General features: G+C 41.8%; 1 protein-coding gene across 1 annotated transcript in view; it reads left to right on the top strand.

Moving 5' to 3' along the window:
• The window catches only part of DST (dystonin), a 389172-nt gene that overhangs the window by 242215 nt on the left and 131791 nt on the right, over positions 1–15166 (top strand). The window contains exons 41-44 of the mRNA XM_056856095.1: positions 1239–1523; positions 2254–2799; positions 8912–9088; positions 12212–12335. Coding sequence (XP_056712073.1) covers positions 1239–1523; positions 2254–2799; positions 8912–9088; positions 12212–12335 — 1132 coding nt within the window. The remainder of the gene's footprint in view (positions 1–1238; positions 1524–2253; positions 2800–8911; positions 9089–12211; positions 12336–15166) is intronic.

Below are 15166 nucleotides of genomic sequence, written 5' to 3'. Positions count from 1 at the left end.
TACTTCTCAATAATTCCCTATGGATTTTCTAAGCATAGAGCAGAGTGGGTATATCTTTTTTTTATTGTTTCTTTTTACACAAATTTCAAATATACATTTCTTATTCTGCATACATTGTTTATATGTCATATTTTTTTCATTCCCTTCCATCCCTCCCATCCCCCTCCCTAACCCCACTCCTTTTCTATATTTTTTAGTCTCTTAATCCCAGCCACGGGCACAAAGTCTGGATCTTCCACCGAATGTCTTTTCTTCCTTCCGTTGATATCCACTCTAAATAGGTCTTCCATCTACTCGTGATTTCCTTCTCTTGTCTTCCCATGAAGTCTTCTGGCGCATCGTCTCGATGATATCCGACTGTATAAATTCAAACAAATAGTTATGCCAGATTTCTATAGTCCATTTACTTTTATCCTTCCAACCCAGAGCTATTACTGCTTTACTTGCTAATAACATAGCCTTGAATATGGCCTGGTCCCTCTTGTTAACCCCTGAGTTCCCTGTTGTGCTCATTAACATTAGGTTAAAATCTATGGTTAAAGATACTTTACATTTTCTCCTTATAATTTCTAGTATTTGTGTCCAAAAGGCCTTAACCTCTGGGCATTCCCACCACATGTGGGAGAACCAACCCTTAGATTGTCTACAGTGCCAACACATAGGGCTTAGCAGAGTGTGTATATCACATACTTATGTTGGTGTTCATAGACAATCAGAAACTCAGTGACTTCAGTATTTCAGGGGGAAAGAGTGATTAAGCAGTAGGTCATAACTCAGGCTCCTCCTCTTCCTATCATATGAGTTCCTGTTGCCTGCTTGCATATCAGTGTGCCCCCCCCCCCGCCATGGTGCTCTCAGGTGGTTAAAGGTGAATCCCAGGATGGGAAGGGCTGAACACCACTGATCTAGAGAATCTTTTCTAGAACCATACATCTCTAAGAGATGGGAAGTTTGCTCTAATGTCTAACCCAAATTTGTATGGAAATCTACTTTGGATCATTTAGGTCTGAATATTTATTTATTTGTTTAGTAACTGATTTGTACCTCGCCTTTCCTCTTCGTTCAAGGTGGCTTACAAGTAATAGTCAAAACATTACCGATTAAAGCCAAATAAAAGAAATCCCCAAATACCTCCCTCATCCCCATAAAGATCCCTGCTGTTCATACCCCATCCAAAGCCCCGACACATAAACAAGCAAACACATTCAAACATTCATCCTTGGATTTTGATTGTGCAGGTTGCAGCCAGACAGCAGCTGGAAGAGAGCAAGAGCACAATAGAAAACCTTCTGGACTGGTTGTCGAATGTAGACAAGGATGCTGAACATGGGGAAAAGAAATGCCAGCCGGTAATCAAACAGAATGGCAACCATTTCCAAGAAGAGAATGTGGAGGGTTTGGCTGGAGAAGATGATGAGGTGAATGGTAACTTGCTTGAAGTCCGGCAAAAGAACGGGTCCCACGTGGATGGACACATAAAACCCAAGGAAGATAATCTCAACAAACAATATCAGAAAATCAAGGTACTGCACGTGTACGCCAGTTGCTTTGAACATTTATCGGTTTTCTCCTGCAGATTCTGTGCTGTTTTTGGAAATAACATGAGGTGCGTATAATGTGTGGGTATGGCCCTTCTAGACCCTTCTACATCCACCTTGTATACTTTGAGGTATGCAGCATGGCAAGGGAGCAGAGTTGCTGCATTCCTAGTCACAACAATATTGATGTATTTATTTAATTATACCCCACCTTTCTCCCCTGTGGGGATCCAAATAGCTTGCAAAGTCCAGCAAAGTCCTAGTAGGTTGTTTTGATCCACTAGTTTTGAGCTGAAGGTTGTCAAAGCTCTGGAAAACCGGGACTCAGCAAAAGTTTTAAAAAGCACCCCCCCAATCTGGGAGCACATGCATAGGAACACACAGAGTTCTTATAAATCTGAAGGTTTCTTATTGGCGGCATCATTACGGGCAGCTCCATTCATGCATGTATGCACAGAGCTTTCTCAAAAACTGAAGTCGAGTGAACATACTATCATGTATATGTTGGAAGCAATGTGGAATGTTTACATGAAGTGGATTTGCTTTGGAGGCTAAGAAACGGGGATGACTGGTACGTTTTTGATATTTTGAATCGTTCATTGATTTTGAACCATCATTAAGGAATGTGCCGGCTTCATATGATTGAATCATGATTTTTTCATGTTCTAGAGATAACAATGATAGTCACTTTGATTCTGTCTCTCTCCAACCCCAGGCTCAGCATGAGAAAATTATTTCACAACAGCAAGCTGTCATAATAGCCACCCAGTCGGCCCAAACCCTGCTTGAGAAGCAAGGTCATCACCTTTCTGTGGAGGAGAAAGAGAAGATACAAAGAAACATGAAGGAGCTGAAGATGCAGTATGACACCGCTTTGGCCGAATCGGAGCACAAACTGAAGTTAACACATTCTCTGCAGGAGGAGCTTGAGAAGTTTGATGCAGACTACAGTGAGTTTGAAAGTTGGCTTCACCAGGCAGAACAAGAACTCGAAAACCTGGAGATGGGTGCCTCTGACTTGGGGGGCGTTATTGCCAAACTGAAAAGGCAGAAGAGTTTCTCAGAAGATGTCATTTCTCACAAGGGGGACTTGAGGTACATCACCATTTCAGGGCAGAGGGTGCTGGATGCTGCTAAGTCATGTAACAAAAGAGAAGGCTTCAGATACGACCAAGAAGGCATTGACGGTTCCTCGACTTACACAGAAGTACAGACTAAGCTGGACGGTGCAACAGGTCGCTTTAAATCTCTCTATACCAAGGTAATGGAACATACAAGCATGTGGAAATGTATATATGAAAGAAGTTTTCTGGACTCACCATGTCATTACATGAAATCGAAAGCAGTATATGCATTTCATATATGGAAGCCACAAGAGTACACCAGAGGATCCTGATTAGTATCATTTCCCGGCCGCATCTGTTTGTATATGATCTGTTTTGGTCAGCCTTAGGCCAGTTCAGATGTACAGCTGAGCTAGGGATCAGAACTGGATCATGCACACCTCCACCCCACCCCACCCCCACCCCATCCTAATCTTTTTTTATGGATTCTGTAAGATTTCCTGCCGTGAGTTGCCTTGAGCCCATTTGGCAAAGAATAAAGTTTTTGTCGAAGGCTTTCACGGTCAGAGTTCATTGGTTCTTGTAGGTTATCCGGGCTGTGTAACCGTGGTCTTTTAATTTTCTTTCACACCGTCATTATCACATTATCTTGATACTTACAGGACAATGATTAGCACATTACTTTTGCAGGACAATGACTCAGCTCAAACCCAACCCCTTTCTGACTGTATCTTCCTACACACTTGACACTGAGAGACACTGTCCTTCAGTGTTACTACTCTGAAGATGCCTGCCACAGTTGCTGGCGAAACGTCAGGAAAGAAAATTACAAGACCACGGTTACACAGCCCGGATAACCTACAAGAACCAATAAAGTTTTTAGTAGATAAAGTCCAGATTTCCCACAAATTTTTCTCTAGCTTTTTTCCCAATGAATTAGTGCGGCCTAGTGACTAGCAGTGCAATCTTAAGTAGGGTTACACCCTTCTAATCCATTGACTGCTTAGGGTGGCAACAGAGAGAGAATGAACCGTGCTCTGGGAGATCCTGGCTCACATCTCATCCCTCTCACTAACTTCTTCCTCAGCCACTGAAAACGCTATATATAAATGCCAGGTGTTGTTATTGTTAACAGTCCTCCATGTCTCAGGGTTATTTGTATGTGATCATTGTCAAAGCAGGTGTGTGGCTGAACTCACTTTGGAAACCTGGATATAAATAAGGTTCTCAAAGAATTTTGAGGAGCATAACAACTTTAATATTAATCTGTTTTTGTTCCACATTAGCTCGTTTTGCCCATGCATCCCTGAATCAGAACTGCAGTTGTACATCTAAAGCGAGTCTTAGTATTCCTCAGGAAACTATATTAAATGACACTACCATGGTAATAGTAGGCGACTGACAAAAGCAACAGTTGAAATATGTGAAAGAGAAATTGCCTAAATGTTTGCTTTCCCCATGTTAAGTGATGCTTTATCTCCTCAGAGAATCCCCCCCTTTTTTTCTTGTCACATACTGTGGGGATTTAAAATGTGGGCCGTGAACTGCAACCTTTCTGTTATGAATAAGATTTGTGATCACAGCTTCTGATATATTTTGTATTTAAAAAGCTTCAGAGGCCCCAGTTTTAGATGTCTATTATATCTATCAGCTTACCCTCACTGACTCAGTTAAGAGCCTAGAGGTTATACTGGATCTAGCATTATCGCTGGAGAAGCAAGTTAATGCAGCTGAAAAAAAGAAAAGCTTTCTTCCAACTTAGTCTACCCCGCAAGATTGCCACCTACCTTAGCACAGCCGATTTGGCTGCCTGGATCCACACCATGTAACAGTGAGACTAGAGTACTGTGATGCACTCGACATAGGTCTCCCCTCAGAGTTAACTCAAAGGCTCCAGTTGGTGCCAAGCTAGGCAGAGCTTGCATATTCCTTCCATTCTGCAGTCGCTCCATCAGTTACTGGGATCAAATCAAGGTGGTGACTGTCTCATACAGAGCTCTTCATGGCCTTGGTCCATGACATCTGCAGGACTGCCTCTTCCCCTGTGCTCTGCCGCATTCATCTGAGCGGGGCTTCTGCAGGTGCCACCCTGCAAGCAGGCAAAATCAACAACGGCCCATACGTGTACATTCGCTGTTGTTGCCCTCACCTTATGGAATGGCCTGCCTGATAAGGTCAAGAAGGCTCCTGTGTTCCTGGCAAACTATGCAAAACCGAATTATTCAGAAGAGTTTTTTAATACAAGGAATAGGGCTGTGCTCTGACCTGGATAGCCCAGGTTAGCCTGATTTTGTCAGATCTCAGAATCTAAGCAGGGTCAACCCTGGCAAGTATTTGGATGGGAGACCTCCAAGGAATACCAGGGGCGTGACACAGAGGCAGGCAATGGCAAACCACCTCTGAACATCTCTTGCCTTGAAAACCCCACCAGGGGTTGCCATAAGTCAGATGTGACTTGATGGCAAAAAAATAATAATGGGGCTGTACTGTAAAGAAATGGCTCAGATGCTTTGGTAAAGGGATAGAGACTGGGCTGTGCCACTATGTACTGTCTTTTGCTTTAAGTATGTCATTTCTACATTGTTTAATGTGTCACGTTAATTCTTATGTTAGTCTTTAAGGTGCCACTGGACTCTTGCTCTTTTCTACTGCTAGTGACAGAGTAACACGGCTACTCATCGTTAATTCTTATGCTTTGTTCCAGGAGCATGCCTATTATATTGGGTGCGGTGGAACACAGGCAGGATGGTGCTGCTGCAGTCGTCTTGTTTGTGGCTTCCTAGAGGCACCTGGTTGGCCACTGTGTGAAAAGGCTGCTGGACTTGATGGGCCTTGGTCTGATCCAGCAGGGCCTTTCTTATGTTCTTATGTCTGCAGTCCAAATCCTATTGCATTGTCGAATGTCCTAGTTTGTTGATCATATTGATTTACACTGTGTGCTCTGTCCTGAGTCTCAGTGAGGAAGGCGGATTGTAAATACTGTAAATAAGTAAATAAAATATTGGTAGAACAGCAGGAGGGGAGAAGGATGAAACTCTACTGCCCTTCTGCCAGTGCAGCCTCAACCCAAATCTTGCTCTCAGGCCTGCAGCTGCTTTTTAATATTAGAAAAAATACATCAGGAGATCTGATCAAAGATCTTTTCTGTAATGTTCCTGTTGGCAGCAGAGGATAGGACTTGCAATAATGGGTTAAATTGTGGGCGGAAAGGTACTGGCTGGATATTAGGAAAAAAAGGTTTTGCAACAAGAGTTGTTCGACCATGGAATCAGCCACCTAGGGAGGCAGAACTTGGACACTTTAGAGGACTGGAAAAATACTGTGTGTGGATTTCTTCTTTGCCTGTGCGGGCTTACCAGAATTCTGTTCTGCAATGATGACTTCATAGAATCATAGAGGGCCCAGGGTCATCTAGTCCAACCCCCTGCCCAATGCAGGAAACTCACAACCACCTCCCCCCCACCCCCAGTGCCCAGAAGATGGCTAAGATGCCTTTCCTCTCATCATCTGCCTAAGGTCACAGAATCAGCATTGCTGACAGATGGCCGTCTAATCTCCTCTTAAAAACCTCCAGGGAAGGAGAGCTCACCACCTCCTGAGGAAGCCTGTTCCACTGAGGAACTGCTCTAACTGTTAGAAAATTCTTCCCAATGTCTAGGCGGAAACTCTTTTGATTTAATTTCAACCCGTTGGTTCTGGTCCGACCTGGGGCAACAGAAAACAACTCGATACCACCCTCTAAATGACAGTCCTTCAAGTACTTGAAGATGGTTATCATAACACCTCTCAGTTGTCTCCTCTCCAGGCTAAACATACCCAGCTCCTTCAACCTTTCCTCATGACATCATTTCTACTCTGTGACCACTCTAACTGTTCTTTTAGTGTATCAGACCAGCTGCCCACCCAGTTGCGTGTGCCCAGACACCAGCTGACAAAACCTCAGCCAGCATTTGAGCGATGGTGATGTGATGAGCTGAGATCCAATCATGTGATGAAGGAATCTGGATTTCTGCCCAACGCTTTGCCCAACACCAATAACTCATGCCCTGACGCACTGAAAGGGCCGTACATCACCTTGCAAATTATAATGACCCAGGATGCTGTAAGCCTCACAAATCTTTCAGGCGCCTACATGTTTCACTGTACTACTGAAACCATTAACGCTGCACAGAGACCTTACACACATTTGCATTGATCTGTTTGAGGATTAGGTGACTGTGTATCCCAGTTCACTTCAGCCCACAAATCCTTGTGTCAAAAGGTCTTAAAAGACCTTGCTCCAGGACTGGAATGCTGCTGCTGCTTCAGTATTACAGAATTACGGCAGTGGACACTATCTTTTAGCTAGAATGGGTATAAGCACCAAAAGAAGAGAGAGAAAGCCCAAGATCCACACAGTCGAAGGCCAGCACACAATTTCTTCTCCTTAAAGTATCCCTAGATCACACCCGCAAGTTGAAGGACTGAACTACAGTTCTGCAAAAGAAGCCGACTGCTTATTCGCAATTAACATTTAAAGATTTGTCTAGCAAATCCAGCAATGGATATTCCTCTCCAGTTTATACTGTACCATGTTAGGTAATTCATTTGTTGACTTAGCCAACAATGAACAACCACACAGTGTTCACAATTCACAATTCACTAAGCAAAAATTTGAGTTGCACAGAACTCTTCTGCTAGCTGAATATTCAAAAAACACAGAAACCAGTATTGAGCTATATATGTTTGTATTAAACAGGCCCCTTGCTGGATCAAGAACAAAACTAAAGAAAAATACAGCTACTCGTAATATCAACAACACTGGAAATGAAGTTCAAGAAGTACATTAAAAAGTACCAGTTACTGGCCTTACAAGTTCAGTCTAAAAAAAAACACTTGAATTTTGCCCAGTGCATATAAAAATCAACCGTGTGAATTTGTCTACAAATCTTTCATAAGCCATGATGAGAACCATCACTTTCTTATCACCAGTGCGGCTTTTAAAATTTTGCCACTAGATAGAGCCAAACAGCAAATGCAATAAATAAATATCAGAAGAGGAAAAAATCTAAAAGGTGTACAGGAAAGATGTTCCACTACTGTAATGCTAAAATTGTTTGGTTTAATTGGAAATAGTCCCTGCAATATTTTCATAGTGAAGTTTCTTACATTCGTGACAAATCATCGAGGCAACTTAGGTATTGGTGCTATCCTTCCAATGGCCAAAAAAAAAAAAAAAAAAGGCACCATCTAAATAGGTCTACCTCTGCTCAGTGACTGATGGGAGATTCCTCTTATATATTCTCCCTTGAGTTCCCTGGTGGAAGAAAGGCAGAAGAGAAATTCAGTACACCCAAGTTTTTCATGTCCTTTGTGGTGCTGAGGCCCTCAACTTAGTTATTAGTGATCCATTTTAACAATGAAATTAATCTCCATTTTTATAAGAACCTCTGTTATTAGAATTGCATTTGTGAACAGTTGGATGGGATGGTATCTAGCCATGAGGGGTTTGTTAGTGTGTGTGATTTCCCTGTTTGGCATTTATTCCAGAAGACTTGTCTCTTGTTTATCAAAGCTGAAATATTTTTTACTCATAAAGTATTTTTATAATTATAATAAACTGTATTGGGAAGTCATGAAGATACTTTTATCTAGTGATATTAAATAGAATTTCTCTCAACTCATCTTTTTACTTTTTTTAAATTATTTTTATTACATGATACTAATAAAAACAGAACAAAACAAATTACAGAAAGAACTGAAATTAATACAAATGATATAGAAGGACTCATGCCAAGGTCTCCTTTCGAGATAACATAATAAACATATAATAGAAAACATATCATTACTTGGAAAAAGACTAAAAAATCAATAGTAAGTACAAGAATAGAAAATATATACCATAAGTAAGTAAATGATACAAATCGCCAAACTATTTACATTTGTCCCTGGGTGTAGATGGTTTATCAGGTAGTTTGAATAAATAATTATAGTATTGCTTATTAATTATTAAGTTATATTTCTACTATGAATTCAAAAATCTATTATTTCTTTGCAGTGATTCAGCTTGAGTCAACTCCATCTTATGTGAGATAACAGAACAATAAACACAATAGATACTATCAGTAATTCATGACTTACATATCAGAACAATATTCTTCTCTTCCCACTCCTCTCCCCCCCATACCTCTTTTTAAGAGCAGTATAAGTAATATGCTTTCCATTTATAAAATTCATTGCTTGGCCTTTTATTCACATAGGTTGTCAATTTTCCCTTACTGCACAATCTTTTTACTCTTGAATACTATTTTCTCTTCTCCCCTTTTTTAGTGCAGTATCCTCGGAAACAACCTCAAGGACCTGGTTGATAAGTACCAGAATTATGAGGATGCCTCCTCTGGACTTCTGTCAGGACTCCAGGACTCCGAAGAAGCTGTTAATGAACAATTTTCTGAACCAGTCGCTGTGGATCCAAAAAATCTCCAGAGGCAACTAGAAGAAACCAAGGTACTAATATTGAAAACACTGGAGTTTTGCTTTTAAGAGAAGAATTGATACGAAGGGCCGAGATTTTTCCATGTGCATGTTACATTTGTCAGCCAGACAGACCCTTGAAATTTCTTTTGGATGAGTGTAATGTAGAATGTTACAGAAAAGTTGTGCTGTGTGGAGTGAGCGGTGGGTCCGGCTTCCAACCTTTCTGCAGGAACTGAGACCACTTCAACGGCTTTGGTTTATGTTCTGTGGCTAGAGACCAACAAAGGAAATGTAACTCTATTGATCACGTTGGGATTCCCTATTGCTCTTTACTTTAGATCCCATGTGAAGGGGCATGTATGAATAATGCTTTTAATCTAGCTTCTTTCTTTCTCATCTGGGCGTCCACAGACAGTAGTTACTTATGCTTGTTATACTGCTCATTTAGAAACAATCTACAGAATGCCTCAGGGGTCTGTTCTCTTTCCCCTTACCATTTAACTCGTTTAGGAAGGCACAGGTAAAGATCATCAGGGACATGAACGGAGGCGTCATCATTATATTGACGACACCCGGCTTTCTTTGTCTCTTTCATCAGTACTTTTTGTGGCGGTTGAGGTTCCGAGCAGTGAGTGGCAGCCGTATTAACGGCTGCCCAGTTTTGTGAGGGATGTGTAGAAAAGGCATGACAGTTGGCATTGGGGAACTGAGAATCAAAACCAGAATAGGACTTTAAGATCAGCTGGTATAATTAATTTCACCAATCAAAAACTGTTAGTTTAAGGAAAAAGTTGCTAGGCAACCACAGTGTGCTCATCCCACCTACCCCATAGGCCCACTACACTGAATGTAAAGTAGAAAGAGGATCCTAGAGGAACTAATGTAGTGTAGTAATTGAAGTGGCAGATTAGGAACTTGTGAGGAAATTTCAGTTGTAAAGCCTGAGTTAGTCATCAGAGGCTAGATTTCCCTGTTTTTGTCTTCTACCACAACTACACCCCCATGTGTAGGGCTACAACTTTTAGTAAAAGGCAAGAAGTCATGTCATTATGTATTACTGTGTGTGTGTTAAGTGCCGTCAAGTCGCTTCCGACGCATGGCGACCCTATGAATGAAAGTCCTCCAAAATGTCCTATCTTTGACAGCCTTGCTCAGATCTTGCAAACTAAAGGCTGTGGCTTCAATTTGTATTACTACATAGAGATTATCTTTCTCATTATCATTCATGAATATCTTGATTCATATTTCATAATCATGTGCTATTTCAAGTAATTTAAATAGCAGTATTGAAAATGTTTAAATTGTTAGCTCCACATTTTGGCATAGTTGAGACGGTGGTGATAGGCTAATGCCGCTGACACCAGTGTTTGTATTATGGCAAGAAAGGTAGAGATCTTTAAATGAATCATGGCCACATCATGGCTTCCTTGTAACCTTCTATAAATAGCTGGTTAGGAGGCTGACATAGAAGACAGGAGATCCAGGGTCCTCCTCGGCTCTCTGTAATTCAAACAGTTTATCATGCCCTTTAACGTAATCTTAATATTATCTTATTTTAAAATATAAAGTTGGATCCTGGTGTTTTGATTTCAGTTCATCCTCTGGGATTTAAAGAAAATGCAAGGGAAATAAATTTGATTCTATTCCCCAAAAGTAATGTCATGCACTTAACCATATCAGCATTGGATTTAATGGAGCACCATTGTAGATTTTCTTGCAGAACAAAAGAACATTTGATCATTATGTGGAGAAAATGAGGAGAGGAAATTCACATTGACTCAAATGTTTTAGAGGAAGTGGAAAACAGAAGGCTTGGGTCAGAATGAACAGATAGGGCAGTAAATATAAGCAAATAATATATATATATTTAAACATAAGTATTAAGTTAAAGCTGGTTTTTGCAGCTGACACATATAATCTATCAAGACATTGGCCCTTGCAGCATCACGGGGAATAATCTTTTTCCTAGGATTAGCTGTATTCTTTAGTTCTCAAGGCACTAGATTGCTTCCTAGTGACACCTGAAGTCTTTGTTCCTTTAAAACAATAAAAAAACCCTAACCAAACCTCCAAAGGGGAAAAAAATCCAGAAGAATAGAACAAGGGATTGGATACAACAGAGAATTTCCACAGACAGAAGGGGGGGATTTCCCCTCCCCCTTCAGGTTCCTTGTCTCCCAAAAGCAGCATTTGGGGGTATTTTGAGCTGCAGTGGGTAGGTAAAGGCAATTCAACATATGCACTTTGATGGAAATATTAATTATTGCAACAATTGTAAAAAGAAAATCTTACTGTGGCAGAGCCAATATGTTATTGGGCCAGTGGGATGTTAAAATAAAATAAAACTGGACTTCTTGTCCAGTTTAGCCAGTTTAAATTACTCCAGAATGAACACGCATGGTTAATTAGTTAATGAGGAAAAGGGAAATTCTCAATATGGTTTCACCACTCAGTGATACCCTGTATCTATTATGAGTGCTGTTTCACACGTGACCTTTTATCTTCATGGAGATGGAGGGAAAGGATACACACAATCATTTTAGAAGATTCCCATGTCTATTTTATACAGGTACTTTGTTTAGATACCCATGGATTCCCTACACATTTAAAGCAGGAAAATGCAAGCATCTCTAACATAGTATAGTTAAAATATCATGGCCAAGGTTCCCATTTGTTTGCAGTGTAGATGATATTGGACAGATGAATGTTACAATGTATATGATACAGATCAGGTACATGTTAAGTGTACTTTAATTCAAAATCGCCACACAGTTATTCCTGGTATAGATATCTTCTTGCTGATATAGAGTATACAATACAGTGGATCAACATCATAGAGTTGGAAGGGAACACCAGGGTCATCTAGTCCAACCCCATGCACAATGCAGGAAATTTACAACTATCCTGACTGTATGTTGTGTTTGCCAAAGTAAAATGCTGGATCAGAGGCCAACCAGGCATTACTGGAGAAGTCCACAAACAAAGCAGGATGTAAATAGTCTTGACAGTTAATATGTCTGTTGCATCAGAGGAAGACTTCTCATCCTGGAGGAAAGGACCACCACTAGTGAAATGGAGCTACAAGATACAATGAGTTATTAAAAAAAAAAAAACCCAGCAAGTAATGTAATTAAAAATGGTACAATTTTACAGGTGCTTCAGGGACAGGTGGCAGGTCATCAGATCGCTGTAGAGAAATTGAAAAAAGCAGCTGAAGTGCTCTTAGACACCAGAGGAGAATTGCTGCCCGATAAAGAGGAGATCCAGAAAACAGTGGGTAAGTAAGATGCGTAACCATTTTCTCAATTTCCTTATTCTGTTGCTCACATCCTGAGACTAAAGATAATGCTCTGTGGTAGTTGCATCCTGGCCTATCATTTTTTTTGTTCCACAGCTCGTCTATGTTTACTGTTGTTCTTCGATTATAAGCCAAGGGCACATTCCAGCCAGTGTAAAGATGATTCCAGTGGGAGAGTTGTGCACATACTTAGCTCTTTTCCATTAAAACCCACAACATTTAGGAGCGCTTAAATGTGGTTGGATTGTGCAGCCATCTTTTAGAACTAAACTGCATGTGTACAGGTAGCAGACTCATGCCTTGATCAAGTGCAAAGTGGATAGCATGCATGAGCCAGTGTAAAGGGGATGGTCAACTGGGAAGTTCTGAAACAACCTACATGGGGCCCCTAGTGGCATCCTAGCCAGCCTCTCACCACACCTGCTTAGCTTCACATGCAGGAGCTTCCAGTGTTGCTTGCAATATGTCATTTGGGAGAGGAGGGCTGCTGCTCTCAGACAAAAAATCAGAAGTCTCCTTGGGCATACACAAGCTCAAAGCAGTGTGACTCAACCGTTTATTGTGCACAGCATTGTTTTAAGACATTGTTTACACCAGTGACGGCCAACTTTATTTACATGAAGAGCCAGACATTGCCCGGCTGCATTATTCTGGATCAGAAACTGACGATTATGTCACCCTCTCCAAAACATCTTCACCCACCCTATCTGAAGATACTGGCAATGCCCTTCCCAGCTCAACAGGAGAAGGTATCCCAGAGAAAGGGATAAGAAGAGCCCTGCTGGATCAGAGCAGTGGTCAATCTAGTTCTGCATCCATTCTCACACAGTGGCCAAGTGGCTCCTCTGGAGATCCAGCAACAGGGCATAGAAGCTGTGGCCTTCCTCTGATGTTGCCTCCTGGTACTTTAGTCACTGTGCCTAGTAGCCACTTCTAGACCTCTCCTCCATGAATCTGTCTAATCCCCTTTTAAAGCTGTCTATGTCTGTGGCCATCATGACATCAGAGGGGTATCCTTTGCTTTTGTACTACAGAAGGGATGTTTCTGGTTCATAAGCAGAGCATTAAATAGCCTATGCAGTGCTGCTTCTCAAGAACTTGGTTGGGAACCTGTATTGGCCCTTTCATGTCAAGCAGCAGAGCTTCAGCCCTCCCAGTGTCTCAATGAAGAGTTGCCACATGGGCTGTGCAGTGACTCTGGCCTTTTATGCAGGGACGTTTCCCCACGGTCACCCCCGCCGACTGCTTCAGGTTTCTTTTTGATTATGCATGGCTTTTCCACCTGTCAGAGGTCACCTCACTCTCCCCGTGTGTTTTGCCTGTGTGTTCCAGATTCTGGCTAAAACAGCATCTGGAAAACACGGGCAAAACACGTGGGGAGAGCGAGGCAACCTCTGATGGGCGGAAAAGGCATGCATAGTCAAAACGAAGCCCCAAAGCTGTTGGCGGGGGTGACCTCAGGGAGATGTTCCTGCATAAAAGGCTGTAGAATGCTTTGACAAGACTTCTGGTGGTGCCGCTGGGGGTGAGTGCCACGTTTCCTCAGGCTGTCCTGGGAGAAATCCAAGTTTGCGTTAATCCTGGGATGCTATATGCATCCCAACCTGATCCTTGCAAGTGGGTCGGATAGCAGGAACTCCCTGCAGCTCGCAAAAGCAGTTTGACCTCCCAAATACTCTGAGGGAGCTTCTTTAAGTCCCTCGGAGTTTTGGATGCCGGTCCTGCGAGGGCACCTAGGGAAGAAATCGCCAAAACGCAACTTTGGCATAAGACTCTACCCTCCACCACCTTATAACCACCATAAGGACTACTTTAAGATAAGAACCTCACCTCTAGACGCTCAAGTGAGTACGCAAGAACCCTTCGTCTTTTACTGATGTTACTGAATAACCGGGGGGTAGATGAAGACATTCCCAGCATCCTTGTCCCTCCCTTAATCGAACTGGATAAGTTTGACCTATAAAATCCATCAGGATTAGAGGCAGGAGCCTTATCAAGTTGATCAGCTTAAACTAAAACAAAGAGCTAGAAAGACGCCTATAAGATGGACTAAAATTTCCACCAATGAGAAGTACTTTTGAGGGAAGGGGAGGGTGAACTTCTTTCTTCCGGTGGAAGAAGAAAAGGAAAAAAAAAGGGGGTCCTCCAGCCACGTTTGCAGCAAGGAACTCCTTAATCCGGAAGACCCTCTATATCACCCTCTCTATCATCTGGCTTACAACAACAGGAAGCAACTCGTAGGACCGGATACACGTCGCACTCGAGTAACATAGAAATAGTTCCTGAAGGGAACAACCATCGAGAAGAGGCAGTAGAAGGTCCATGGTGAAATCAACTTCCGGAATACTTCCTGATTGACCCGACCTAGAGCGGCCGGCAAAACTCGCTGGTATTTCAAAACTTTAAAAAGCTGTTTTAAAGTGAAATAGGGGTCTTTTTAAAGCGAAAAAATTATTAAGCTGATCATTGAAACATTTTCTATCAACAACTAATCAGAGGGTCCTGATTGAGGACATGTATTTTACCAGCCTTACTTCAATGTAAATGTCTGCATCCCGACCCCGTTCTGGCTCATTACATAGCCCTGCCTATACAAAACTGAAAGAAGCGACACAAACCTTAACCATGGAAAAGAAATTGCAAGACATGTTAGCCAAGCAAACAGAGGCAACAACTAAACAGTTTGAACAGATGTCTACACAAATGACACAGCTGACTGCTATGATGACAAATCTTGGCCAAGCATCTCAAGCTATTAACCAAAAGCTAGATGTGGTTACAGAAGACCTTAAAGTTGTAAAGACCCAAAT

This window comes from Euleptes europaea, chromosome 10, assembly GCF_029931775.1.
Source record: "Euleptes europaea isolate rEulEur1 chromosome 10, rEulEur1.hap1, whole genome shotgun sequence".
Classification (NCBI taxonomy): Eukaryota; Metazoa; Chordata; class Lepidosauria; order Squamata; family Sphaerodactylidae; genus Euleptes; species Euleptes europaea.
Note: the sequence above shows the minus strand (reverse complement) of the source record. Positions and strands in the feature narration are given on the sequence as shown.